Below are 26869 nucleotides of genomic sequence, written 5' to 3' on the forward strand. Positions count from 1 at the left end.
TATCATCATTTTTTTGTTACTTATCGTACAATAAAATCAGTAACATTATTTCTCAGCATTCTATTATTTCCTTTATCACTTGAAGTTCTGACCAGGTATTAATTACTAGTACAATGAATATATGATAAGAGCCAAGAATAAATAATCTGTGACACATTAAAACGACAAAATGTAGTATATTGATTGGAATAAAGAAAGACGTGCATTGCATGCACTGCAAAATTATTCATAATATATTGCTCCATGCGTCAAATGAATTTTTTATACCATGTTAAAAAAAAAAATATACCGGCAAATTGGATAATCTGGAATAGAACCAAAACATCGAAAGTTTGTTTTTGGCAAAACAACGAATCATGTTTGATGCAACGTCACCTATATTTATACTTTTGTAATATTCAGTTTGATATAGTAAAAACTATACCCAATACATGTGTAATTTAAAAATTTCTTTCGGTTTGTTTATTTCACAGATATATTATTACGAAGAACATAATAAAAGATTAAAAAAAGAAAAACATTAAAACAAATACAAGTAAAATTCACCAGCCATTATAGCTGGAATTTTAATGGCATTACAATGAAAGTCGAACAATCAACTTGATATCGCCTGTTGAATACAATACACAGATATAAGACTATCAACTGCTCAATGTAAATTGAAATGCTGTCAAAGGTTGTTTCAACAAATCTAAGAATGAGAATTATCGTTCTGGTTGTTTTAAAATCATAGAATTGGATCACTAGTACATTGACTTCATGAAAATTGTTTATAATGACGTAATGACGTTGATTTCAATAAACGAAGCATAATTATGTACTCAAATAATTTCCTACATCATTACCCGAATGTAATTTAATTTTTGGTACTAGCATATAGCGTACGCTCTAATTTACTCCACCATATACAACGACTTAAATGGTTGGACATATGCCTGTAATTACTTGACCATTGGCACGTGATGGGTTCAAGGTAAGAGGTACGTTATTGATTATAACATTGTTGATGCACCCCACGTATTGCTTATGACTTTTCGAACCTCGAGCTATGGATATCCTTGGATGGCCACCAATGAAGATTGGTAGTTTCGATTGAACACCATTTACGTTTCTAGAACCAGTACCAGGCGGTGCGGATTTGTTATCGACCGATAGAAGCACCGCATTCTTTTGTCTCGTAGCTGAAAAACACATAGAAGTTGGATACACAAAATGAAATTGAATGAAAATTAACATTGTCAGAAAAACATGGCTAAAAGGATATCGGCATTAAATCAAGTGTCTAAAAGTGCATTCCGGAGTAAGTTACTGGAACTAAAACATTCACCATGGAACAAAGACAGAGCTGATCCAATTGCTAGTATACACGTTATCACTATATCTGATTTCGAAACGTAGCTAGTATTGGGATTGTCACTTTGCAATGCGGCATCTGCCGGGGAAAAATCAAACTAATGCAATGAGGCCGATACCTGATCGTTGGTCGTGTTTTTTTGGGTGTGGATGGTAGGACAGGTATATCGTTGATTACTTTTCATTAATTTATGCGACACAAGTAATTTAAAGCTTCAAGAATTACGATTTGCCTTCATTAAAATTAAAAACTTAGGTTATGTGGTAATAAAATGGCGCAGACAACCGGGCTCTGGCTCCATTAGGACTTTTTACAATACCTATATATGCGTATTAATCATTAGATAATTCTTCTATTCAAAAGCGAATATCGGAAACAATCAGAATGTTTAATTCTTCGTGGTCACACGGGGTAGAATCAACTCGCCGATCAACTTTTGGCCTAAATCCGATCAAACAGCATCATGCGGGAAGAAAAAACTTTTTTGGACCGCGCACTATATTACGCTACTATTTTTTTTCTCGAAAGTATCACAGCTAAGGAGTATCACCTCGAAATTTTAGTTAAAAGTACAAAACATTGACAAAGTTATGATTTTCTTCAGTGAAAGTGTCCTTTTACCGTATTGACCTCTTTATGATTTTTTTTTAAACATGTTACGATTTGATTTCTTACGAACCGACTTTTCGTACGTAATCTAGAATGCTTAAAGCATGTTCCATAATTTTTTTATCCACATCGGGCTGATAGATATCTCACGATCAATTTTTCAAACTGATTGGGTTTAGAATCGACCCAGTGTGACCACCGTGATTAAATTTGCAAGAGTTACCACAAAGGGTTAACAATCATGCTGCAATATAACAGTATGAAAGTTGCATCATGCTGTAGCTGCTAGAAATATCTACAAACTACTCGATGTAGAAGAATAAGAACAACTTACCGCGAATGCTGTGCCAATTTCCATCACATAACGAGTTGCGATTTGGCAGTTGGAACGACGTCTGGATGATTCCTCGTTTTGTTCTAACGACGAACCTCACGGTGCCATTGTCCATCTCTAGTACTATGAAGTCACGTTTACCGTGAGTTGACAATAAATGTCCAGAAGTTGTGCGTGGTTTGATATTCATTTGTATGTCGATTACGCCACTGAACTGATGTTTATCATCTGAAAAATTTTAAATAAAACTAGTTATATTTATGCGAATAATTTTTCTGACAGTATCAGTGTAACTCAATAATCTATCGAAAAATTTCAGAGTTACCGAAAAATACAAAAACTAAAATACATCTTGCGAATACATAAATTGACAGTTTGATGCTTTTATAGGTATTTTTAAGGCACTTACCGTCTCTATAGTAATTTGATCCATTGCCTGGATAGAAGAACAGACCAGGTTCGACGGACTTGGAGCATGGAATAACTCCAACCTTCGTCGTTGGGTCACCTACTGGGTTTCCATTCATCATGAAACTTTTCAAACAGCCGCTGAACGTGGAATTAATTCCCTGAAACAAAAAGTAAACAAGTATTAGGTAAAATTGTTATAGCATAAATTCCTGACAATGAATTTCAAGGAGTAATATATTTTAAAAAGAAGTCGTTTACTAAGAAACGATAAATCGGAAAGTCTATCGCTCTTAAAGTAACTTACCGTGGATCTGAATATGTTATTCGATAACATGGGTTGGAAGCCCCCGACATAAAATGGTGGAACGACATCCATCATTTGAGCATCTCCCGTAGAATTCTGTCGTATTATTGGCTCATTGTCAATAGCCAACTCTCCAACATTACCTCTTCTCTTGAATACGATTGTGTGCCATTGATTATTGTTTGACTTTTTCTCACCAATCAACAAAGCAGGTCCACTGCCACAATCGAATTTATAATGAACCTGAAAAATGATATAAGTTCGTTATGCATAGTACGAAGTTGTAATTGCTCAAGAAATAATCGAGCATAATTTTTCACAGCAAATAAAATATTCTAAAAACAAACACAATGTCTAATTACCTTGCCTTCCTTGAGGTACACAGCAATTAAGTCCTGCTTACTAAGGTCTGTGCTGTAGAATATTATACCTTCATTCTCCACCGTTTTGAAATCAATTTGTATATTGTAATCGTTCCTGTATCTGCCACCAAGAGAGCTGTATTCAAATCTGCTGTTTGTTTTGGTACCTATCAAAGAATCGATGGTCATTCGAGAGTTTCATCGAGCACTTGTCACTTTGGTGATTATAAGAGTTTGAAAAGTTCTATAAATCCATACTTACCAAATTGCCATCCATTATTTACATCAGGATCGTCGGCAGGATATTGTGGCAGGTGGCATTCATTACTTGTCCGTGGTGCCGCGGTTGTAATTGGTTTCGGAGTAACTACTATTGGGATTGATGTTGTCGAAGTTACGGGACCGACTGTGAGACGGCCTTCAATATTATTGAGTCCTTCATTGTCTTCGACTGCAATGTTCACATCTGAAAAAAATAATCCATGTATTCAGATGTTGGGGAGGTTAACGATAAAAACCGCAAGGTATGCTGGCCATATTGTCTAATAAAAAATGACTCTGCAGGCAATTCAATTTACTCGATCATTGATATCACGATGATAAATTCACGACTTGTAATAAATCGAACATTTACGTACGAGCAAATTAGTGACCAACTAATAATTGAAAATGCAACTATTGACTGTAGTAGAAGTTGCATTGAAAATAGGTATGAATATGTCATATCCTATAATTGATCATCATAATTTTAAAATGGTTCAAATTTCTCACCATAGCTCGTAGAATTTCCCTCACGTGTGTATACGACTAAAACAATCACGGCAAAGAATGTTCGAAAATTTGTGTAGCTGAGCATGACTTCTTCACTCGTAGAAATTATAAGGTTACTGAATGGACACAGTGCCTTTCTCCGTTATTATCGGTTTCATTATTCTTTAAGGTCAAAGTTTCATCTTAATCTTAAGTATATAATATATATATATATATATACGCACACACATATGTATATATATCATTTCCACTATTGTTCATATCAGTCTAAACAAGATACAGGCGACCTGGTCATGATTGTGCGTCTAGAATGAGGGTTGAACATACCATTATCCTTCAAACAATGGAGATGCGAATTACCTATCGTATGTATAAAAAGAAACTCACCTGGACGCTTCGGAGGTTCTGGAGATTCTGTTTCTGGTTTCAGAGTCCATGTTTCGTCCGGTGGTGGTGTCTGAACAGCTGGTGGCCGTGCTGAAAAATCGAATAGAGTATACATTTAAATCTGGTAATTATCAAGTATCAATTCTCTTTACAGAGATTAACGGCCGCACATTATTCTGATGATACAAAGAGCAAACACCACGTAGCAGATACATTTCTCATACGTATACCGTATGTAATTGCTGAAACCTTGAATCGGACAGTCCGCGGCTTCCAATAACAATAATTAACTGATAAATTAATAAATCTGTAATAAATCAAAGCTATTTCTTCGATAGGACGATACTACAAACGCATTTAATATACTCACATGGCTGATCACCACCCTTGCATTTGCCGAGGAATGCACTCGGCCGATCCGTCGTGTTTGCATAGTTGATAATGATGCCATTCAACGTCGTGTCTCCGATGCAACCCACGAATGGTAGTGTCGATAGGCTTCCCTGTTTCCTGACATCGTAACCTGACGGTAATCCTCCGATGTACAAGCTACCGTAGAGAATGTGCAAAGGAGGTGGTGGTGTGTCCGTGCTATAGCTTTCGGTGTCATCAATGTCCAGTCTAAGACCGGTATCGTCATGAGTAGCCGTCACGACGTGCCATTCATTGTCATTGAATTTGATGCCATCCTTGCTGGTGCTGAGCTCTTCATCTTGGCTTCTTATAAACAGTCGGCCATCCGTCAAGGACATCATACTTATAGCCGACTGGTCATCATTCGTGGCGTAATATATGAGTCCTGATTTGGCAGAAGTTTTGAACTTGAGGTTTATTTGCAGAGAATTCGGTGCCGACGCATTATGCCATTTAACGTATCCAGGATTGCCTTCTTCGAATGAGACAAGACTCGCGAACTGAAAGAACAACATAGATTTTTATCCAACAATGTTGGATTAATTGTTTTCTGCTTTCATTGACAATCACACGAATATTTTTTGGCCTCCAATGAAAGCGTTACACGGAATTCTTACCCTGACTGGACATCCGGACGTGACACCAAACGCTTGAGTGCTACGGCTGAGATCGACTGGAGTATCGGATATGACGACTTCGTCAATGCAACCCTCGAAGCCTTCCGTTGTAACGGATGAATAAGAATGCAGAGTAGGATGACCCCCAAAGTATATGCGTTCTTGGGACACGAAGGTCGTTGATGCGCCCTCAACTTCACCCCGCACTTTACCAAAATTGTCGATTTCAAGAGTACCCTGTTTGTGTTGTCGCAGGGCTTCCAAAGTGTGCCAGTTTCCATCGTTAAACGTGTTCGTTGTTTCCAGAGCCGCGGTTCTTTGGCCGAGATTGTACTGGTAGAGTACACGTCCATTCTTCATTTCCAACGACAAGAAGTTTCTTCCGTTCACCATCAAGTACATCAGACCATTTTCAGCGAAAGTTTTGAATTTCAATTTTATACTGAACTTTTGAGCGTCCATAGATAATTGGGACTGCTTTATACTGATTATTGCGTAACCGTTGCCGTCGAATCTGTACCCGGTACTTGGTTCAAAGTTGACCAGCTTGTCTCTTTCCATAGCTCCTTGCCTGTTGTTTTCTCCCCAAACGAAATTCCAGAATGACACGGGTATATCGCCGATTACCAACTCTTCCATTTCACCCTCGAACGAAGCAGAAGTAACTGCTTTTTCAGTTTGGAATTGTGACGGATATCCTCCAACGAATAGCTTTGATTGATCCTGATCCAAGTTGAATATGGAATAGGAACCGGGAATCACTTGTTCTTTGATAAATGATTCAGCTTTGCCCTCGCCGATATCTTCCCGTATGATTAACTTTATATTTGTGCCAGTCCTGTTGGAGAAATTATTAGTTTTCCAATTAGGCATCAATTGTATGCTATATATTGAACAATAGAAGAAGTAAAATATCTCGTAAGCTCACCGTTCGATTATAACTTGCCGCCAAACATTGTCAGCGACATATTTATTACTTATAATTTTTTCTGGTCCCGATCCAAGATCGACTACAAGCACAGGGTAGCCGTTTTCCATTAAAAGTGCCATAAAGTCGTTCTGTAGAAAAAAAAGCATTATTTCACCTTCAATTTTCGTTTTTATCACATTCAATGCATTATAGTCATTCAAGCATTAGTGGTTCATGAGGTTGAAGTTGGTACCGTCACTTTAACTATGCTTGTTCAGGAAAATGGTTTAACCTTAGAATCATCCAAAATTCATCTAATAAATTATCACAAATAAAACATGTTCATATTTTAAAAAGCCAACTCCTTGAAAATCTGTCTTAAAATTGTACAAGGATTTATGCCACGATGTTTCGTTACGTTAACGTTACTAACTTCAACATGTTAGTGGTTCAATTTACCGTCTTAGAACGAGATTGTTCGCTCTTTTGTTCATTTCCTAAGAAAAACAGGAAGCCGTTAGTCTGAGCAGTTCTGAAATATGCTGATATCTTAGTGGACGTTGCCAAGAGAGGGAGACTCTCAGGATTCTTCAGTTCCAACGTTGTATTCCTGTAGAAGGTCAGACCAATCTTGAACCTATCAGCTAATTCTCTTGCATTTGCAATACTGTGCTTGAGGTCGTCAATTTTTTGCTGCAACATCTTGCCCGTCGTCTCAATTGATCTTTGTTTGCTTCCAAGGCCGTTTATCAAATTTGTAATGTTCGGAACGATTCTGTTCACAACATCCAATTGTTTATTCGCCTGCGATGTATCGTGAATCGAATCCTCCATATCCTTTGAAAGTTTTTTCGCATTGACAAGATCTTCCGGTAGTTTTTCGACAGTTCCTTTCATGTCATTGATCGCACGCTGTGTTACATCTTGTACTTTATCAGCCTTATCCATGAATTGCTGAGCCAACGGTGATGAAGACTCGGGTGAAATTCCCTTGAGAACACTGTGGGAAAATTTATATTAACTTATACACACATCTATTCAAATTGCTATTCAAATCTATAATAATAATACTTTTGCTATTACAACGTAAAATTCTTATTATTAGGCACAATTTCGTGAGTCTATGACTAGTGAAATATCACTTGGAAGCGTTTTTAGGGGACACTTGTAATTATTTAATTATTACCTCTCTATACGGTCTAGCTCTGCTGTGTTATTACGATTTTGGACATCTACAATGCTGACATCATTTTGCGCCTCAATTAAATCATCCTCAAGTGATCCCTCAGTTTGATCGAGAGCGTTTTGAGCCATATCCAACAATTCCTGTGACCTGTTTTGAGATATTAATGTTCTTCCTCCAATTCCGTGAGACTGAAACAGTTTCATTATCGTACATACATTTACTCCTTGGCCTTGTGTAAAGGATTCCGAAGAATCTTTATGGAAATTGGCTCGATTTTTAAACCGATCAAAAGTTCTCATGGACGCAAGTCCCATAAATCAGTAGTTCTCGAGATACAATCTTCGGAAGAAAGGTGTCCAGATTTTTTGATGGGGGACTTGAAAACAAACAGACCACTCAAAAATTTGACGATTGATTCTCAAAGATGGGCAGGAAGCTGTTATTGATTCTATATCAATGCATTGATTTCATCCATGAAGTCCCTGGTTTACTGGAAGCAGGTGCAACGTCAGATTTCGCCTGAAGAACGAGACCCTCCGGCTCTTGTGAATCGGTTGTGCAGTTATTGAGTGACATATTTGATTTCAAGTCCCCCATTATTGATTCTTGGGACTTGTGTTCATAAGAACTTTCGATGGCAAAGATATGTACTATAACATACTGAAAATCCAGCTAATTTGGCCAGCAGCCAAGTTCCATAAGGATTCTGCGAGGTCCTTTAAGGTGCTTATAAAGAAGCGTTGTACACCTCGAAAACGCGGAGAAGCAAAACTCCTATACCGCTCAAGCGATCAGAGTGAAACTTGGGCAGTTAATGCCTTATTTTGGCAAAAAGTGTAGCGTCTTTTTACTTTTTAAAAATTTGGAAAAAAAATTTACAGATTTGTTACCACCCACAGAAATTGGCGAAATTTTCACAGTTGCACTGAATAGATCGAATTATCCGATATGGTGCCAATCGGCAGTGATGAAACACACATTTTGAGCCCAGTCTCATGAGATTTGATGGTGAAATGACGAAATGGCAGCTGATCTGGTTTTCGATTACGAAGTACACCAAAATCTCATTTTGGCGACATTTGTTACCGACCTTTCATGCATGCCGGTAATTTTTTACCGACATGACACGCATACATTACCGGCATGCGCGTAATGTCGGTAACAAATGTCGCCAAAATGAGATTTCGGTATTCTTCGTAATCGAAAACCAGATTAGCTGCCATTTCGTCATTTCACCATCAAATCTCATGAGACTGGGCTCAAAATGTGTGTTTCATCAGCGCCGAGTGGCATCATACCGAATAGGTCGATCCATTCAGTGCAACTGTGAAAGTTTGGCCAATTTCTGAGAGTGGTAACCAATCTGTAAAATGTTTTTCCAAAATTTTGAAAAAGTCAAAAAACGCTCCACTTTTTGCCAAAATAAGGCATTAACTGCCCACGTTTCATTCTGATCGCTTGAGCGGTATAGGAGTTTTGCATCCCCGCGTTTTCGAGGTGTACAACGGGTCTTTATATGCACCTTAATTGGGAAAAATCACACCGCAGCGATAAAAGTGATCACTCACAAGTTGCGTAGCATTATTTGCAGCTTCAACAGCATCTATGGCCGCTTTGTAAGCTCCGCTAATCGTTTCTGAGATATCCTTGTAAGCAGAAGCAGCTCTCACAGCGCTTGTGTTTCGAGTATCGGTAAGTATGCCATCCAAGTCGAGAGAATATTGGTTCAATGTTTCAGCATGTTTTGTCGCGTTCTTAACCAAGTCGAGAACCTCTACTAAAATTTGGTCATTGCCATACGTAGTTTCGTTCAATTTTGAACGAACATCCCGTTGGGTATCCTCTTCTGTAATACAGGTTAAATCCTTTATGTAAAATATTCTTCCACTTTTCGCACAAGCCTTTACTACTTATTTGTAATGAATAAAATTATTAAACCAAATAGTATACTTACTAATTGTATTGATAAATTCAATAGCCTGGTTCAAAAATCTCGTTGCATTCTCGTTCATTTCTTTTCCAGCATTCAGATCGTCTTGGGCTTCATTGGTGGAGTTTTTTACTGTATCAAAGTTACCAGTTTCTTGGGCTATTTTATTCTCCAAGTTCAATTTCTCAGCAAGATTGGCACTTACTTGCGTCTTCTGAGTATTAATAAACATATCGTCTATCTTTTTGGTCAAGTTTACTACTTTTTCATTCAAACCCATAACGACTGTACTCAAATTAGTTACGGGAATATTATTCTGTTCCATCTCTGTCAACAAAATGTTAGCACGATCTACTTGATCGTTTGCTTTATCGCGAAAACTGCGGAACGAAACATCCTGAATTTTTTCAAGAATATCTTTGGCTTCCTTCAATGCGTTATCAACTTTTGGCCCCGTACCCTGTTCTATATTCAACGCCAAGTTTTTCACTTCTTCTACAATCACATTCACCCGGTCTATCTCTTCAGCTGCATCTGTTTCCAACAATTTCATCTGCACCGACGTACTCTTCGCCCCCTCTGCCCATTTCTCGCTATTATCAGATATGTATTCAACCTTGCGTCGTTGGTTTTGCACATCTTGATCAAGTTGAGATATTTCCTCTTGCAAAGGCACGAAGTTCACTCGGCTCGGATCAAGTAGCTGCACTTGTTTGTCCAGTTGATCGACTGTATCGTTTATGAATATCAGACGGCGATTCGTGAAATAACCTTCTGCAACGGTCTGAAAATATTTGCAAAAAAATTACACCGTCGTAACTTTTTTCTAAGATGATAAATAAGGGTTTAGAATACCTGTGGAATCATACCTAGTTGCTAAAACCTCACACGGAACACTTACCTCTAATCGACGTACCATGGATATCCATTATGGATATGTGATACTTCTATAAGACATCCATTCTAACCGGAATGAATTATATTAGAGCTCTATTTAGAGATCCAAATGTCTGCTTGTCATGCATTTAGTAGAACTCTACTAGATATTGGCACAGATTATTATTAGAGATTTCATGAATTTTGTGGTGAAGAAATTTAGATCTCCGATTGAGGTCCTTTCTATCCATTATGCATGTGCACCTCGATCATACAAGATCTTATAGATCTATTATATACAAAGTTCTGCTAAATATCCACATAGATCTTCATTAGAGACGTCATGAATTTTGAAGGAAGAAATTGATACATTTAATCGACGTTATTTTTATATCATCTACTCCCGTTTGTTCTACCCTAAACAAAAGACCCAAAGTCTAGGCAATATATATAGACTACTACGTACTCAAGGACAACCAAGTACATAAATATCGGATGAAATACGGATTAAGTGAAAGATCAGAATTGATGGGACCTTATGTAATTTTCAGCTCTCTTCTATAGCGAGAGAAGCGAGCGACCATTGTCCACCTGGTGGTTGTTTATGGTACCTCTATTTATATGCATGGATATTCGTAGACATTAGGGTGTTTCAAAAAAAATGCGTTTTTTTTTTTTTTTTCTTATGGTTTTTTGTAGAGCGTGAAATTTCCTACAAATCTCTTTTTTCAGATTGTTGTTACGATAAACCGTTCCAAAGTAATAAAAATTCAAAAATAAAAAAAAAAGTTTCCCGTGTTATTTAAATAGGAAATAAAGAAATGGATAGAGGTAAACCTTACTATTGATATTAAGAGCTCATACTGGTGCCAAAATTTTTGGTTTTAGGTATACTATCAATTTTTGGACACCGTAAGAAAAAAGAAAATTCGTCTTTTGATGAAACACATCACTGGCTTTAATATGACTGTAGATATTGTCGATTTCTGTACATGTCCATTAAATATCCACCATGGATATGGGTCTTTTATGGAGATCAAGATCCTGTATGGAACTCTAATAGATGGAGTGTTCCGTGTGGTACAGATTTCAATTACTATATAAGCTTGATCAACTTTCTAATGCATATATCAGTGGTAAAAAATATGTGTATCTTACTTTGAATTCTTGAACAATAGGAGTCAATTGTTCAGCAAGACGATCGGAGTCATCGAGGAGATCGTGAGCGCAAGAATCACATTGGAAGCATCCTTCTTGCTCAATAAGTACCCAACGGGCCGGACATTGATCACACTTATCCCCTATCACTCCTGGAAGACACTTGCAGTGACCAGTTTCGGCATCGCAAGATGCGCCGATGGAATATTCCGTATTACATTCGCACGCTGGAAGTAAATTTGTTCCTTAATTGAAATTTCATGAAATCAAACTTGCGATATGTTAATTTAAAAAAATTCTGACAAGTATGTACGAGTAGGACTCGCGTCCTGTAATAAACTATTTTCGGACTTTTTATTTAACTTGTGATATGGGATACCTTGCATCTCTCCAAATTTCATGATTCTAGATCAACGGGAAGTTCCTATAGGATTTGATTGGATCAAAGTATGTGATATTAGGGTGGCACAAAAAACCCAACTATTTTTTTTTTTTTTCACTCTCGTGTGACAAAATGTTAGTTTTTGATGTTTTAAGAGCCCATTCCAAAGGACAGCTCAAAAAAAAATTATAAGAGGTCGCTCCAAATTTTTTTAAATGTCAAATATCGGAAAAAAATTAAATTAAAAAAGTTATATATTCAGTATTTTGTTTGATTTTTAATTCATGTCGTGGTGTATTGTTATCGATTAATTTCTTACTAAATTGAAGAAAAAAAATGTATGAAATTTTAATGTGAATATTAAAAGGTCGCTCGAAAAGATGTAAAGAAATGCACCAAAAATTGAAAAAAAATTATGAGCGGCCTTTCAAAATTCAAATTTTGAACTGAAACTTTCGGAAACTTATTTTTTTTTTGTCTATAAAATTATACCGTAACGAGGAAAAAAATATTTAAAAAAAAATCGATTTTTGACGATTACTGACCTTTAAAAAAATGTGGGGCGACCTCTTAAATTTTTTTTTTTTCAACTGTCCTTCGGAGTGGACTCTTAAAACACAAAAAACTAACATTTTGTCACACGAAACTCAAAACAAAAAAAAAAAAAAAAAAAAAATAGTTGGTTCTTTTGCGCCACCCTAATGTGACATAAATGACCCTATCTTTAGATTTCATTGACTTAGAAGCTTGAATTTTATACACTTGCAAGGTACCATAGATCTTAGTATTTCATATCAATTTCATTTTCTTATCTCTAACAGTTCCAGAGAAAAAGGCTCTTGACAAACAGACAGACAGACGTATAGACGGACAGCAAAGTGATCCTAAAACGGTCCCGTTCTTACCATTTGAAGTACGGAACCCAAAAAATTGCTAAAGTGTAGGCAGTGCATGGTGATGGAAGGGGGATTCGACAAATTCAATACTATAACTCACATTCGCAGCCATTCGGTCCGTAATTCCAGAATCCGGGAGTACAGCGGTCACATTGCCTGCCGGTGACTCCAGGCGCACATCGACACTTTCCAGTGTCATCGTCACACTGGCTACTGTAAGATGCAACTCCACAATCACATGGCTGACACCCCTGGCATGACTTGAAGCCATAATGGTTATCGGCACAACGGTCGCACTTTTCTCCAACGACATTCGGGTGACACTCGCAGCTTCCGTTGTAATTGTTGCACTTAGTCATTCCACAAGTGTCACAAATGCAGCTTTGACAGTCTTTGAGTTGTACCGCATCGCCATAGAAGCCTGGAGCACAGAGATTGCACGCCTGACCATAAGTGTTGTGTAAACATGCGAGACATGTTCCGTCGATGGAGTCACACGAATGCTCGTCTTTTGGATCGATGTTTCCTGAGCACTGGCACGGTTTGCAAAAGTCACCCACTTCTTGTGGTCTTCCGTAAAAACCAGCCGCACATGATTGGCAGCGGGCGCCGTAATAACCTTCGAGACAATCGCAGCTGATCTTGTCACCTTCTTCGTTTACCTGGCAACCCTTCGCGAAGTTATTAGATGCTATTGGCAATGGACAGGCACAAATGTGACAGTCACCCGGACTGCCGACAGTGGCATTACCGTAGTGACCAATTTCACACGACTCGCAATGGTCTCCAGTTGTGCTGTGCTTGCAGTCGTAACAACGACCCGTGTTAACGTCACACGTGTCGGAGTGACCGTTACATTGACAAGGAACACAGTAGCCACCGTGAGGTCCTAAGGATACTCTGTAATAGCCTGGGGCACATTCTTCGCAAGAAAGACCTTCGTAATTCGGAGGACAGTGACACTGCTCCACACTACTGGCTATTACGTTACTGCTAGAAGAATATGTCTCTGTAGCATCGTCCAATGTCACGTATGACAACCATATCATAACACTTGGTTGCCAGTATTTAGCACGTATGTAAATTCCTTGCAAATCTTCCAGAACGACCATTATTTGCTCCCTCGTCGCGTCCAGATCATTCAGTGTCCTGAAATTGGATTCCACTATCTGCACCGAGGCTTCGAAATCCATTGAAGACGGAGGCTGTTCGTCTCCGAAATAGAGAAGATACGTGTTTGCTCCGTATAAAATAACGTCTGCACCTCCCACAGCATCGCCGAATAGGCTGGTGGTGTAATAAATAACGTATCTTAGGTAGCCACCGTAGGCTGTTAACCTTTTACCGAGGTATGTGTCTGGCGCTGAAAAGTAGATGGTGTTTTCGAAGGTTTCGTTATGGGTCAAGCTCAGGAAAATTTGAGAATTATTCTGATTGACTGGAACGTTTTTCAGTATCGTCGTGTTACCAACTTTTTCGTTTATTAGCGTCACTTCCCAGTTACTCATGTCTGTTATATGAGTCTTGTAAAGTGAGGCCGATGAACAACGGGTCGTTTTACCAAAGCAGAAGCATTTTGTACAGCCATTCGGGTTGTTTAGTTGAAGGTCGAAAGTACCCTCTGCACACACGTCGCAACCAGACTCTTGAACATTTGGTTTGCAGAAACATTCGGCCGTTTTTTGGTTGCAAATTTCGGCAGTCGTCCCCCGGGTGTCGCATTCGCATTCAATGCAGTAAGGAAACTCAGCGTAACCAGGCTTGCATCTGTCACATTGGCGACCAATGACATTCAGCTTGCAGTTGCAGTTTCCATCGTACAGATTACACTGTAAATCGTTTTCAGTCACTCCGTTCGGGTCACAGTTACAATCTTCACAGCCTATAATCGGATCGAAGCCGTAAGTTCTTGGCTTACAAACGTCGCAACGTTCCCCGCTTACGTTTGGTGGACAAATGCACTCTCCAGTTTCAGGAGCGCAATTCGCAGTACTGGGACAATTGCACGGTTTGCAATCAGGGAACCCGTAAAAGCCGGTTTTACAAATGTCACACTGTCTACCGATGACGTTTGGTCGGCAAGGACATTGACCCCCGAATTCTTGACATTCGAAGCTTAACGTTCCTTCGACATCGCAGTTACAGGGTTGTGCACCGTTGTTGTAATCGGCGGTCAGTGAGAAAACGGAATCCCGACAGAAGCCGTCGTCCGTAATATTGATGTGGAAATGGTTGGTCCCACATTTCTTTATGAACTCTTTAGTTTGATCGAATTGGATCTTTTGCAAAATCTCTTGCACGCGTGGACCAGCCGGAATTACCAATATGTAGTCCAACCAGACGGCGTTATTACCAGCACCTTTTTTGAATGTGATCATAAAGTTTTCTATCAGTTCAAACTTTGTCTCGCCGTTGGATTGGTGCACAATGCTACGACAACCACTGTTGCTTGGACAATGTGGCAAAGGTATTTTGGCCTCGTAAAACTTTCCGTTTTGAACTAGCACATCCAATTCGAATTCCGGATGATCCGGTTGGAAATATTGTACAACAAAGACGTATTCACCGGGTTGAGGTACTTTGGCCTTGATGTCTATCATGGTATTGTCGTTGCTAAGATAGATCAATTTTGTAGAGTTGTCATACATGCCAGGAGGCCTGCTGCCCACTTCCAAAACCTCATTGTCCACTTCGAACTCAATGTGTTTCGCGTCAGCAGCTTCAGGGAAGATTCCTTGCACACACTTGCCACCTTTGCGGACGCAGACAGATTTTGGTTTTATATAATCCAGAGACCAGTTCTCGTAAGGAACAGCGACGATGGATATGATCGCACTATCCGTGTATGGTTCTGCAGATAAAACGACGCTTACGTAATTGGATGGAAATTCTAGAGGAGTGACTCTGTCGTATTTGTCAGTCATAACTTGTCTGCATGGAGAGGTGTATCTGCACGGATAAAGTATCACTTTTCCATTGTACGATGCGTTCGCTTCGATGAGGACACTCGCTATTTGATCGTTCGAACTTGGCGTGATGTAAGTTACAACTAGAATGTAAGCTCCGGGTTTTGATATCCGTATGTCGTAATGTATTTCCCGTTGTTTATCGTTGATTAGTGCAACACGTTTCTCACCAAGTTCATTGAGAGCTGTCCGGTCAGTGAAGTATTCGGTCAGCCGTTCTCTCTGGTTATCCTGAATTAAATGGCCTGCGTCTCCTCGTACAGTATCGAAAGTCGACAAGCTTGGGTATCCAAAGTGTCTGCAGAGTCCGTTATAACCTATTTCGCAAGGTCGCTTCACCTCCTGAGTCAGAATAGTAGCTTCGTAGTAAGCTGCCGGTAGAAGAACGAAGTAATCGAGGAGTAAGCTCGACTTTGTTGAAATGCTGATGTCCCAACGACCAGGATTCATTACCAAGGGTGACGGTACTGTCCCCGAGGATCCAGCGACTGTTACAAACATCGGTTTTGAAGTTGGCTTAAAGACGACCGTAAATTTCTGCTCAGTGTCGTAGGAGTGCTCAGGAGTGATTTTAATCAACCCAGAAATTGGATTGGGGTTCAGATTGATGTACCGTAGAACCATGCGATACAATGTTGACTTCTGAATGTGCACATCCTGTATGATTTCATCTTGGAGTGGAGAGAAGACGGCGTATCCTTTCCAACTATAACCAGGGAACAAGTCCTCAGCGAAACCATAACGGACTGGATTGTTGCTCGGTGTTCTAGCGTCTTCAACTTCATACTGGAATTGATGCAAGGTAGGGAAGTAATGGGCTTGCAATGGCTTGTTGCACATGCGTCCGGTTACTCGAGGTCTGCAATAACATTGTCCCGATTGTTTGTCGCAAATTGGATTTATCGAACCACCAATATCGCAAGCGCAATTATCACATCCGAACAAATTGTACTCTTGCAGATTGTACATCCCGTCTGAACAGTAGGTGCATCCCCTGCCAGTAACTGCCGTTTTGCAAATGCATTGACCAGACTTCGTGTCGCATTCACCAATCCCTGCAATTGTGCCAGGAATATTGCACTGACACTCTTCACATCCTTGCGGGTTTCTCGGTTGTAAATTCCAGAATAACGGCTTACACTCGTTACAAATTCTGCCCGCCACCCTAGTTTTACACTGACAGAGTTCTCCAATGGGCACCGAACCGCATCCTTGGAATGTTTCTATCACACCGGCTGGGTCGCAGTTGCATCCTTCACAGGTTGGGAAGTTGTAGAAGCCTTCTTTGCACTTGTCGCATCTCAAACCGTCGAAGTTCTCGTGACACTGGCACTTCCCTTCGGCGTCACACGAGAGACCAATCGCACCGTGATTGTCACAGTTGCAAGGTAGACACTCCGGGTATTTGTAGTACCCTGGACTACACTGGTCACAAGTTTTTCCCGAAAAGTTCACGTAACATGAACACGTTCCTTTTACGTCACATGAAGTGAACGGAGAACCGTTGGTACTGCACTTGCATGGTTGGCAATTCGGGTATCCGAAGAATCCGGTCATACATTTGTCACAACGAGGTCCGTCGTAGCCCTCTTTACACAAGCATTGCCCGTTGGTCTTGTTGCAGATTTCGTCTTGGGTGCCTTGCACGTCGCAATCGCAAAACCTGCACGAGGGGTAGTTGAAATAACCGTCCTCACAAACGTCGCACGCTCTTCCAGCATAATTATTTTTGCACGTACAGTTTCCGTTTGTCACGTCACAAACATCGTCGGTCGCTCCCAAAGAATTGCAGCCACATGCTAAAAAAAAGGAACCTTTAGGTTATTTTAAATGGTCTCTAAACCTAAACGCATTCTTTCAATGGCACAGTTCGAGAAGATTCGATCGAATTGTTATAGTTGTTAGCGTATAACATAACTCTTAATAGAAAATGGTTAATACAAATGGGACCCCACGTCTGGATACATATTTAATTTACAGTGTTGTTATCAGTTTTGTTTTACGCACGCAGACAGTCAGGGAAGTTGTAATATCCTTCTGCGCAGAAGTTGCAGTAATGTCCTGCATAGTTGTCCTTGCATGGGCAACGTCCGTCCTTGGCCTCACAGTGATAACCATCCGTTCCTTTGAGATGACATTCGCAGGGTCGACACTTCGGATAACCGAAGTAACCGTAACTGCATTCCGTACAATCAGGAGCCACGTATTCCGGACGACACTCGCATTTTCCTGAACCTTCAGCACAGTTTCCAGTGGAGAACGATAAATCACAATTGCAAGCTACGAAGAAAGAGGAAAGAATTATTATTGTGGTATGAACACCATACTTGATACACTAGAAATAGTCCTTGTCTGTTATGGAATCGGGTCCATTGATTTATTTGATATTAACTTACGCTGACACACATCAGTTTCATTGAGATGTTTCTCGAACGGTTTGTAGAAGCCTGCCTTACAGCGGTCGCAATTTATACCCTCTGTGTTGTGTTTACAGTTCTGGCACACGCCACCTCCTTCATAGTTCCCATGGATATCCAGTGACAAATGTTGTTCATCGATTTGAGGGTCATATTTACACTCGTCCGTATGACCGAAACAATTGCAAGCTGATAGAGACACAAAGTATTCATTTATATACATAAATATTTCATATTATTAACAAGGTAGGTATATCAGTTCGATCTCTCCGATTCGATTTCTTTTTTAATACGTTACAGTAGACTAAAAACTAAGCGACACGTATTTTTTTTTATCTGCCATTAACCACTTTAAGGGGGTGAAACCACCCACCAATGTAAGGAATATTAAGGAGCGATTTGGCAGTTTTACCCATAAGAAAAGTTTTTTTATAACGAGAAACGAAAAATGTAATTTCCTCAATTATTAAGAAAAAAAAGACTGCCAAATCGCTCTTTAACATGCCTTACTTTAAAGGGTGGTTTAGACACCTTAAAGTGTTTAATGGCAGATAAAAAAAAATACGTGTCGTTTAGTTTTTAGTCTACTGTAACATATTACAAAAGAAATCAAATCCGAGAGATCGACCTGAGATACCTTCCTTATTAGAGGACATAAATGATTGTGCGATACACCAAACAGCTGATAAGCTGTATATAAAGTCAAGAATTCGGAGAAAAGCTCACGTTCGCAAATGAATTTCTTTGACGCTGTTGATATTCGCCATTTTTTCTGTTCGAAACCCTTGCAACACGACGCGCACTGAGGTCCGCAGGTGTTGTGATGACATCTGCAGAGAAGCTTATCGGGAATGTTTGGATCCTGAACATCGCAAGTGTCCGCATGACCGTTGCACATACAGCGTCCACCTATACTGATATCTTTTATGGAGTAGAAATACTGGAAATAAGATGAAATTCATGTCAGTACAGTGATTTAGAAACCTCAAGAGTCAGGATAACACAAGTGGTACTGATCAAATTTATCAATACATACACGCCTGGTGACTGTTGGATCCTGCCGAGCGACGGACATTAGATGTCCGAGCAAGTTCTTCGTCCTTAAAAACCGGAATCGAACGTTGGTGGCTCTGGTCCATTCCTGGAGTACCGAGGAGTTGAAATAATGGTTGGCTGAAGGTCTGTCGGTCAAAGTTGAGAATGGAATCTCTCCGCCTTCCAAGGGAACCAGTTTCGAATATTCCGTGGTGCAGATCACACTGTCGTCCCTTTTGATTCCTTCTCGACTATTCACGCCAAAATATGTCAGACAGTCGTTCTCCGAATCGGAAAAGTACTGCCATGGCGACCACGTCTTTCCGTAGTCCTTAGACTTTTCTAGTGCCCATAGTCCAGGACGAGGGGAGTTACCCATACGGATGTAAACGTATGCGACGTGGAATTCCTAGAACACGTAATAGTTACAAATGTAATAAGCTAACAATCCTTAAAGTTGTACACATAAAAATGAATAAAAAATACTTCAGTTATTGGTAGCGCCCTTTAAATATTTTAATATGTCCTCCAGGTTTTACGAGAATTTTTTTTTCACTATTTGTCAGAAAATTTTCGAGTGGCACTTTGAAGAAAAAGTTAAAAATGAACTACTCTAATGTTTATATATGTGTGTATAAGACTTTTCACTGTAAAGGACATAATCTTGGAAGCGATCCGTTTTTTGTAAATAAAATATGACCTCTTAAAATATGATAAGATAAATAGAATCTGAACATTTCGTTGGTTTTTCAAAATCTGAACATTATTTAACGTCTAAATGAGCTGTCTGGGAGTTGGCTGTTGAAATCTAAACATTAAGTTGTATTTTATACTGTTATACAAGTAAATACAACTGCAATTATGGCTAAATTTAACAATAAACTGCAAGTGAATTGATGCTGATGTATATTTTTTTAAACTCATTTCTTTAAACACACGATATAGTTTGTTATTCTCAATCGAGGTTCGTTGAAGTCGACGTTATCACGTATCTGCAGTAAAGGAAACGCTTGGGAGATAGTCTGCTTCCCATTTCATGAGTTGATTTCCGACGCCTACACATCGATAAGCCCGATGTGGCAGCAATGACGAAAACTGAATGATGATTCCAGCCATTTCATCAATTCCAGAAATTCACTCTGTCTGCAATTGTTAAATCTAAATCTAGGTATAAGCAATTTTTTTTTTGTTTTTGTCAACAGTGTGGGTTTTAGGTACCCGTGCGATTTACGTAGTTGAGACAAATTTTAAAAATGGATTTTGAAAAAAATGCGCAAAAAACCTCCAGCAATGTTTTTCGCCTCAATGATGGTGAACGAAAAATGATTTTATCCAACTTCGAACAAAAAAGTCATAGGAAACCATCGATATGAGAAAAAGTTTCATAATCAGAACATTCAAAATCATTGAACGATGGTGTTTTGATATTATTCACCCTAGAGATCTGTACAAATGTCCTAAAATTTATTTTACGAATAATTATCTCCAGGATGTGTATAAAAATAGATTTGTTTAAGTACAGTACAAGAGATGTTCACCAACATCAGTTACATTTGCACGTTATAGCTGTGAAAAAAAAAACCGCCAAATTTCTTAAATATTTTTCAAACGATTCGTGAGCTTCGGAAAAATACCAGATTTTAATCGCTTCGAACGTTTTAATTATAAAATCTTTTCTCAAATTGTTGACACGATTTTATCCTGTGCTATTAAAATTTTTCCACGTGCATTTCTATCACACAGTAGAGACGTTGTTTCAATCTAAAATTGCTGAATATTTTTCAAACAGTTCTTTTTATTCGTACGGTCCAGCCAATCAATCCTTAGTATCGTTCTTATACACCATCCAGCTATATGATAACGAGACAAAGATCACTTCTGTGCTCCTCTCTGACTCCCGTTTCATCTGAAAGAATATTATACGCGGCCACAGGAAGGGCCAACGCTCGTGGCAAACGCGATACAGTTCAATGATTATCTCTGTATATATGCAGAAGCCTTGCTTCTTAGTAATTCTTTCTCCTGAGCTGTATAAGCATGAATGAGCCGTGTCAGTGATAGTATTAAATGAAGAAGATAAAGTCCAAGTGTCTGATGAAGTACGTTGATGCAATATACCGTGTGTCCACGAGAGAAAAGTTCGAATTTTATTGGCCAACAGTTACCGACGCAATACCAATCGCGACTGTCAGAAAATGTCCCTAGCAACCCACAACTAAGGCTGATAATTTTATTGACCGACAGTTGCTCGTGGTATAAGTATACATGGTGTGCCTAGGAGTGCAGCTTCTTTCTCCAAAAAAGTTTCTCTCTCCCGCGGGACTGGACTTAAGTAAGATGTGTACCAACAGCGTCAAAATACCCTAGATCGGTGGTGATTAATTGTTGTGACGTTGAATCTACGTGGGGAAAAAATGAGCGGGACTTTAAATAACTCACACCACGACTATACACGATGGCATTACCAAGCAGGGTAGCGTTCGCCTGAAAAATAATTCCCTAAAAATATAGGGAATTCTTTAGATCATTGGTACACATCTCACTCAAAGGCTTTGACCTCGAAGAAAGGGGCTTTTCGTAGGAGTTCTAGGCACACCGTGTATACTCACACTATCCAGTTACCGCCCGGTTGAGCTGCCGACTGTCAGAAAATGTCCCTAGGAGTCCATAGCTAACGGTGGGCTCCTAGGGACATTCTCTAACAGTCACGATTGGTATATATTGCATTAGCTGCTCAATCACGTGGTAACTGTCAGCCAATAAGATTCGAACGACTTTCTTCATGGACACATGGTATAAATATTATAATTATATACATAACACATACGATCATTAAGATCACCGACAAATGATCCAGCAAACTGAGATGAAGTTAAAGTTGGTAACTAATCAGGTCCTTTTTTTATACACAGTTCAACTCATAATCTTCAAAAATGGCGGTGACTGATACGTTTCTTTTTCTTTATACTTTAAACAATTCTTAAAGGACAAATACAGATGAATAATGCTTAATGTTAAGATGACTTGACGTTATTACCTGGCCCAAATTGATGGTGAGATTTACTTCGTTGTACTTCATTCCACGAGATAATGGCGGAGATTGCCACCATGTTTGAGTGCCATCGACGGCATATTCTGGAGGATGTCTCTTCAACGGATCGTTTGGATCGCAATAATCGCATACCTGTAAAAATGTGGATTGATAGTTAACATCGTTCCTAACCCCATAACGATTATCATTCATCTGTTTTTTATTTGCTTTATTATTACTTTTTCAGGAAAGGAAATACTCGTATTTCCCTCCATTAAAAATTAAATACGTCAAAAATAAACCGACGTGGTTATAAATAAATAATATTGTCAACGTTGTGAAATATTTTAACTAGGATAAGTTTTGTGAACTAGAATCGAGATAAGATGTCAAGACTCGGTGTAACGGGTTATTTGAATGAATCTCAGGCTAAAAAACTTCCAACTCGAATATGTTCGACGCTTCGTTATCATAACGGGTCAGTTCTATCTTCCCTTATCACTTGTGTTCGTCCCCTTCGACCTGCAAGTCCCCATTTCTCATACGCGTTACATCAACGCTTCAAGGGGCTTAAAATTTGGCTATTTTAACGAGTGATGTGAGAAATATTCTCAAACATTCCTAACTTCAAGATGCATAAAGAATTTCATGTATGAAAAAACGAATAATTTTCACCACAAGTTACAACAATTCTCAGCAAAATGTGCAATTTTTTACAACAAATTAAAGGCCTGTTTAATTACTGCGTTTTTATTCAACTATCGTTATTGTTATCCTCATATCAGCGTTGAAGTCTCTAAAAATAATTTCAATTTTTACAATTCGATTTATTTTTCATCCATATTTTCTACCCATTTTTCAATACAGTTTTTAAGTTTCCAACTGAACACTCGTCGAAATTCTGAGAAAACTAAACTTCCATTGAAACCAAATGACAGTTGATCACTACGGCCAACTACTAGATGCGATATTCAAAGCTGAAAGAAGGAGATTATCCTTCCGGATTACGTTCATACTTAAAAGCAGAGAATAAGATGGAATTTTAAGGTTTTCGACGACCATACTTCTTATATATATATATATATATACCTGCAAGCCCTAAAGACAGATCAACCCAACAGATTTTCGAGTTTTAATTCCCATAAGCTGGGATACAGATTGAATTTTAAGTTGGCAGTGCCGATCATTTATACCGATAACAATGCATTTTTTTTTTTCTTTAATAATAATTATTCTTTCCTACATAAACTCTTTTTTCCGAATCTATTAAATTCGTTAAAAATCCGACAATGCTGGAGAGAATTTAGTTTTGAAACTGCAGCAGCACCATGCGACCAATTTAGACTCGGAAATTTAGTTCACTTTCGTTCTGGCGAGAATATAAGTTTATTTCTGAAAGCCCGAGGGAAGTCTAAAGTTCCAGCTGCATACGCACGCTTGAATATCACATCCGTTACGAGCTGAACGAGATATTTTATCCTGATTCATTGATTTGTACAGCGATATTTCAATAATAATAATAATTGAACAACTCCAAAATGAAAATGAAAAAACAAAGCTATTTATGGTGGTTTTTTTTTATTTTTTTTTATTATTATTATTATTCATTTAATCATTCAAACTGTGAGAAATTTTTTGCTCATTAGTGCAAAACAAAAGAAAAATGGTAAAATTATTCAGCAAGCATTTGGAATTGATTTTCGACAAGTTGTTTGCACAACTTTCAATTCCTCAAACAAAAATTGAAACGGAAACTTTTCTTAAGAAAAATTGTTTTTTTAACCCGTCGGATCCATTTTCGACGAGACAACTTTTTATATTTGATTTTTATTAACAAAGTTTTGGATTTTTTTAATCGAAATCTGGAACAAATTATCAGTCGTACTTAAATCTACGGATTTTCTGCACTAAATGAAAAACGCTTTCCCAGAAAAGTTTAACCTCCAGCGCAATATTTGAATTACAAAATCGATTGTATAATTAAATAAGATACTGGAATTATAAAAAAAAAAGCTTAGATGTACCGATGATTTGTTTCAAATCGTTTCGAATTGGTTAGAAAATTATACAGTGACTGATTTTATCGAGAAAATTATTTTTTTACTTTTTTTTTTTTACGCACGCCTAGCTCGTAACAAAATGAACGAAAAATATCGCTTTGCAGAATCTAATTTTGATTAATTTTAAAAATAAAGAGGATAATTGAAAACGGCTGCAAGTTTCATGAAGTGAAAAAAGGCACTTTTAGCATTTTTCAATTCTCTTTTTGAATCGAATAATACTTTTCAGCACGAATTTTGAATCTGGATTCTAGTTGTAAAAATTTCATTTCTTCCACGTAACTAATATAATAAAAAATATTTATACCACATAAAGTTTGCTTTTCTAGAAACCATAAAGATATTTTGGTTTTTAAGAAAAATTATCCATTTTCTCAAACATATATTATAAACGAAAATCAAACAAACTTTAGTATTCTCATTGAAATTACTTCTATGCATAAATAATAACTAATCACAAGTCAAGAGAAATTTTTCTTTCAAAAGAGCCCCAAGTTTATATTTAAATAAACAAAATTTTCATTCTATACGTCGAATAATAACAAAAATCTTTATTAATTACTTATCAACATAAAAAAAAAAAAAAAAAAAAATAGAAAATTAAACTTTATAAATAAAAAAATGAAGATTTTAATTATTATTTGATCTATGAAATGAAAATTTATTTATTTAAATAAAAACTCGCCAAAAATAAAACGTCTAACCCGCTGAACGCTTTTACCCCGCGCGGGAAATCCCCGGCTTACCTGTCCCTGTATCAAGTTAATGTCTTCGTCCTGATCAGCGTTGGCGCCAACAAGTTTACAATAGAGTTCCGGCCCCGGAGTATCGACACCGCAAGTTGCAGTAGCGCTAATTTCCCGTCCTTCCGCCAAGTTGAAGTACGGCGGTGTAAGGATTTCGCCCCGGGCCAAACCGGCTGCGAAGGCAAGGATGACGAGGCCCTGGGCCTGCAGGATCATCTCTGGGCCTTGGGTCCCCGCAATTGAAGGTGACGGAAATCGCAATCAGCGATTACTGCTAACTAATCTGTCAAGGATTTCACCCACTGTCCTTCTTCATGTGCGAATTATGATTTATGCAACCCTCTATCCTCCTTGGCCTTCTTCTTGTTCAAAAACGCAACGTCCACCCCCTCCTCCTCCTCGTCCTTCTTTGTTTTTTAAACCCTGATTATCTACCTCGACGATACGTACGATTTCTATGACAATTGTATTAAATTGTTTTTTCTATATCGCCGAGATCGAGCCAAGTCGACGGTTCGGCACGGACTGACTCGCTGCCGGTCATCTCTGGGGTTTCCTGCGGGTGGGGATGATGCTGGGGAAACACGGGAGACGCATGGCTTCATGGTATTGCAGCAAATTCCCGGCTGGCTAGCATCGGGCGCGAGATCTCGACTCCCTTTCCACTACTCTGGCCTAACTTCCTGCTCAACTTGGTCGTTTTTTGAGAATAAGATGAGCTGAAAAAGTTGAGGGAAAAAAGACTCGCCACATACCTCAAAAAGGGACTCTCTCTCGAGACTATAGGTTGTTGTATAACTGAGAAGATAGCTGCTGGGCTTCGATAATGGAACATAAAATAAAATCATCTGCATTTATGGATAGTGAAGTTGTCGGAACGATTCGTGATAAGAAAAAACCGTTGTAACTCGATTTTGGAATTGTTTGAAATTTAGTGAACCGTATTAAAACAAAATCTTAGTTTCTTTAAATTCATTGTAAAGTTAATAAAATACTGATTTTTCCCCCAAACTTTCGTTCCGATAACGTTATTAACTTCAAACATGTGGTTCTATTGTATTGAAGTTAGTAACGTTATCGAAACGATTCATGATCAGGAAAAACCGTTACATTGCAATTTTGGAATTGTCTAAAACTCAGGAAACCGTTATAAAACAAAACACACTCATATTACCAAATCTTAGTTCCTTAAAATTCATTGTAAAATTAAAAAACTAGTGATTTTTTTCCCAATATTTCGTTCCGATAATATTCCTTCAACCTTCCAATATAACTTCAACCTCACGCTGTCGAAAAATTGTCGATTGTTTACATTCCGATTGTTTACCCTTACATCAAAAATTACGCAATTTCCCTTTATGAAGGTGAATTGCATCGAAAACATACGGGGTAAATTTTTTGCCGCAACTTTCAACAACTAATAATAATTGTTAGAATTTTTTCAACACTCTGATTTGTTCAATTTGCATGACGTTAGGCGTACAGTTAGATGTAGTAGAGATTAAAAAAAATGTTGTATCGCAACTTCATAGAAAGCGATTTGAGTATTTTACGATACTTTGAAGGCCAAATACTTTATTCCATGTGTTGTCCAACATAGAAGAACTTTGGATTACAATTTTCTCGCTATTTGATAATTCGATTAATCAAAAAACATTGTAAATATATCACATCATGACAGGCTAAATTAATAATGACCAAAAATAATCGATT

General features: G+C 38.3%; 1 protein-coding gene across 1 annotated transcript; it reads right to left on the reverse strand.

The window, feature by feature from the left end:
- Nucleotides 1–397: 397 nt before the first annotated feature.
- On the reverse strand, nt 398–25401 carry LOC124413936 (laminin subunit alpha). The gene is made up of 22 exons (XM_046894747.1): nt 25157–25401; nt 22357–22503; nt 19321–19728; nt 19011–19224; nt 18264–18473; nt 17875–18147; nt 13002–17666; nt 11624–11850; nt 9614–10373; nt 9228–9505; nt 7660–7847; nt 6933–7473; nt 6492–6622; nt 5564–6401; nt 4903–5446; nt 4533–4622; nt 3637–3840; nt 3375–3541; nt 3013–3255; nt 2707–2866; nt 2298–2525; nt 398–1181 (listed from the first exon to the last, which is right to left on the reverse strand). Exons 1-22 carry the CDS (start codon nt 25370–25372, stop codon nt 916–918), a joined length of 10998 nt encoding a protein of 3665 aa, XP_046750703.1. The 5' UTR covers nt 25373–25401; the 3' UTR covers nt 398–915.
- Nucleotides 25402–26869: the final 1468 nt, after the last annotated feature.

The sequence above is a fragment of the Diprion similis genome, chromosome 13 (assembly GCF_021155765.1).
Source record: "Diprion similis isolate iyDipSimi1 chromosome 13, iyDipSimi1.1, whole genome shotgun sequence".
Classification (NCBI taxonomy): Eukaryota; Metazoa; Arthropoda; class Insecta; order Hymenoptera; family Diprionidae; genus Diprion; species Diprion similis.

Excerpts from the sequence above, each read along its gene's own strand:
- LOC124413936 (XM_046894747.1), bottom strand. The coding sequence starts at position 25,372 with ATGATCCTGCAGGCCCAGGGCCTCGTCATCCTTGCCTTCGCAGCCGGT. Across the intron at positions 17,667-17,874 it reads CAACTTCCCTGACTGTCTGC|CATGTGGCTGCAATTCTTTG; the intron begins GTGCGTAAAACA and ends CCTTTTTTTTAG. Across the intron at positions 11,851-13,001 it reads CGGACCGAATGGCTGCGAAT|CGTGCGAATGTAATACGGAA; the intron begins GTGAGTTATAGT and ends ATTTACTTCCAG.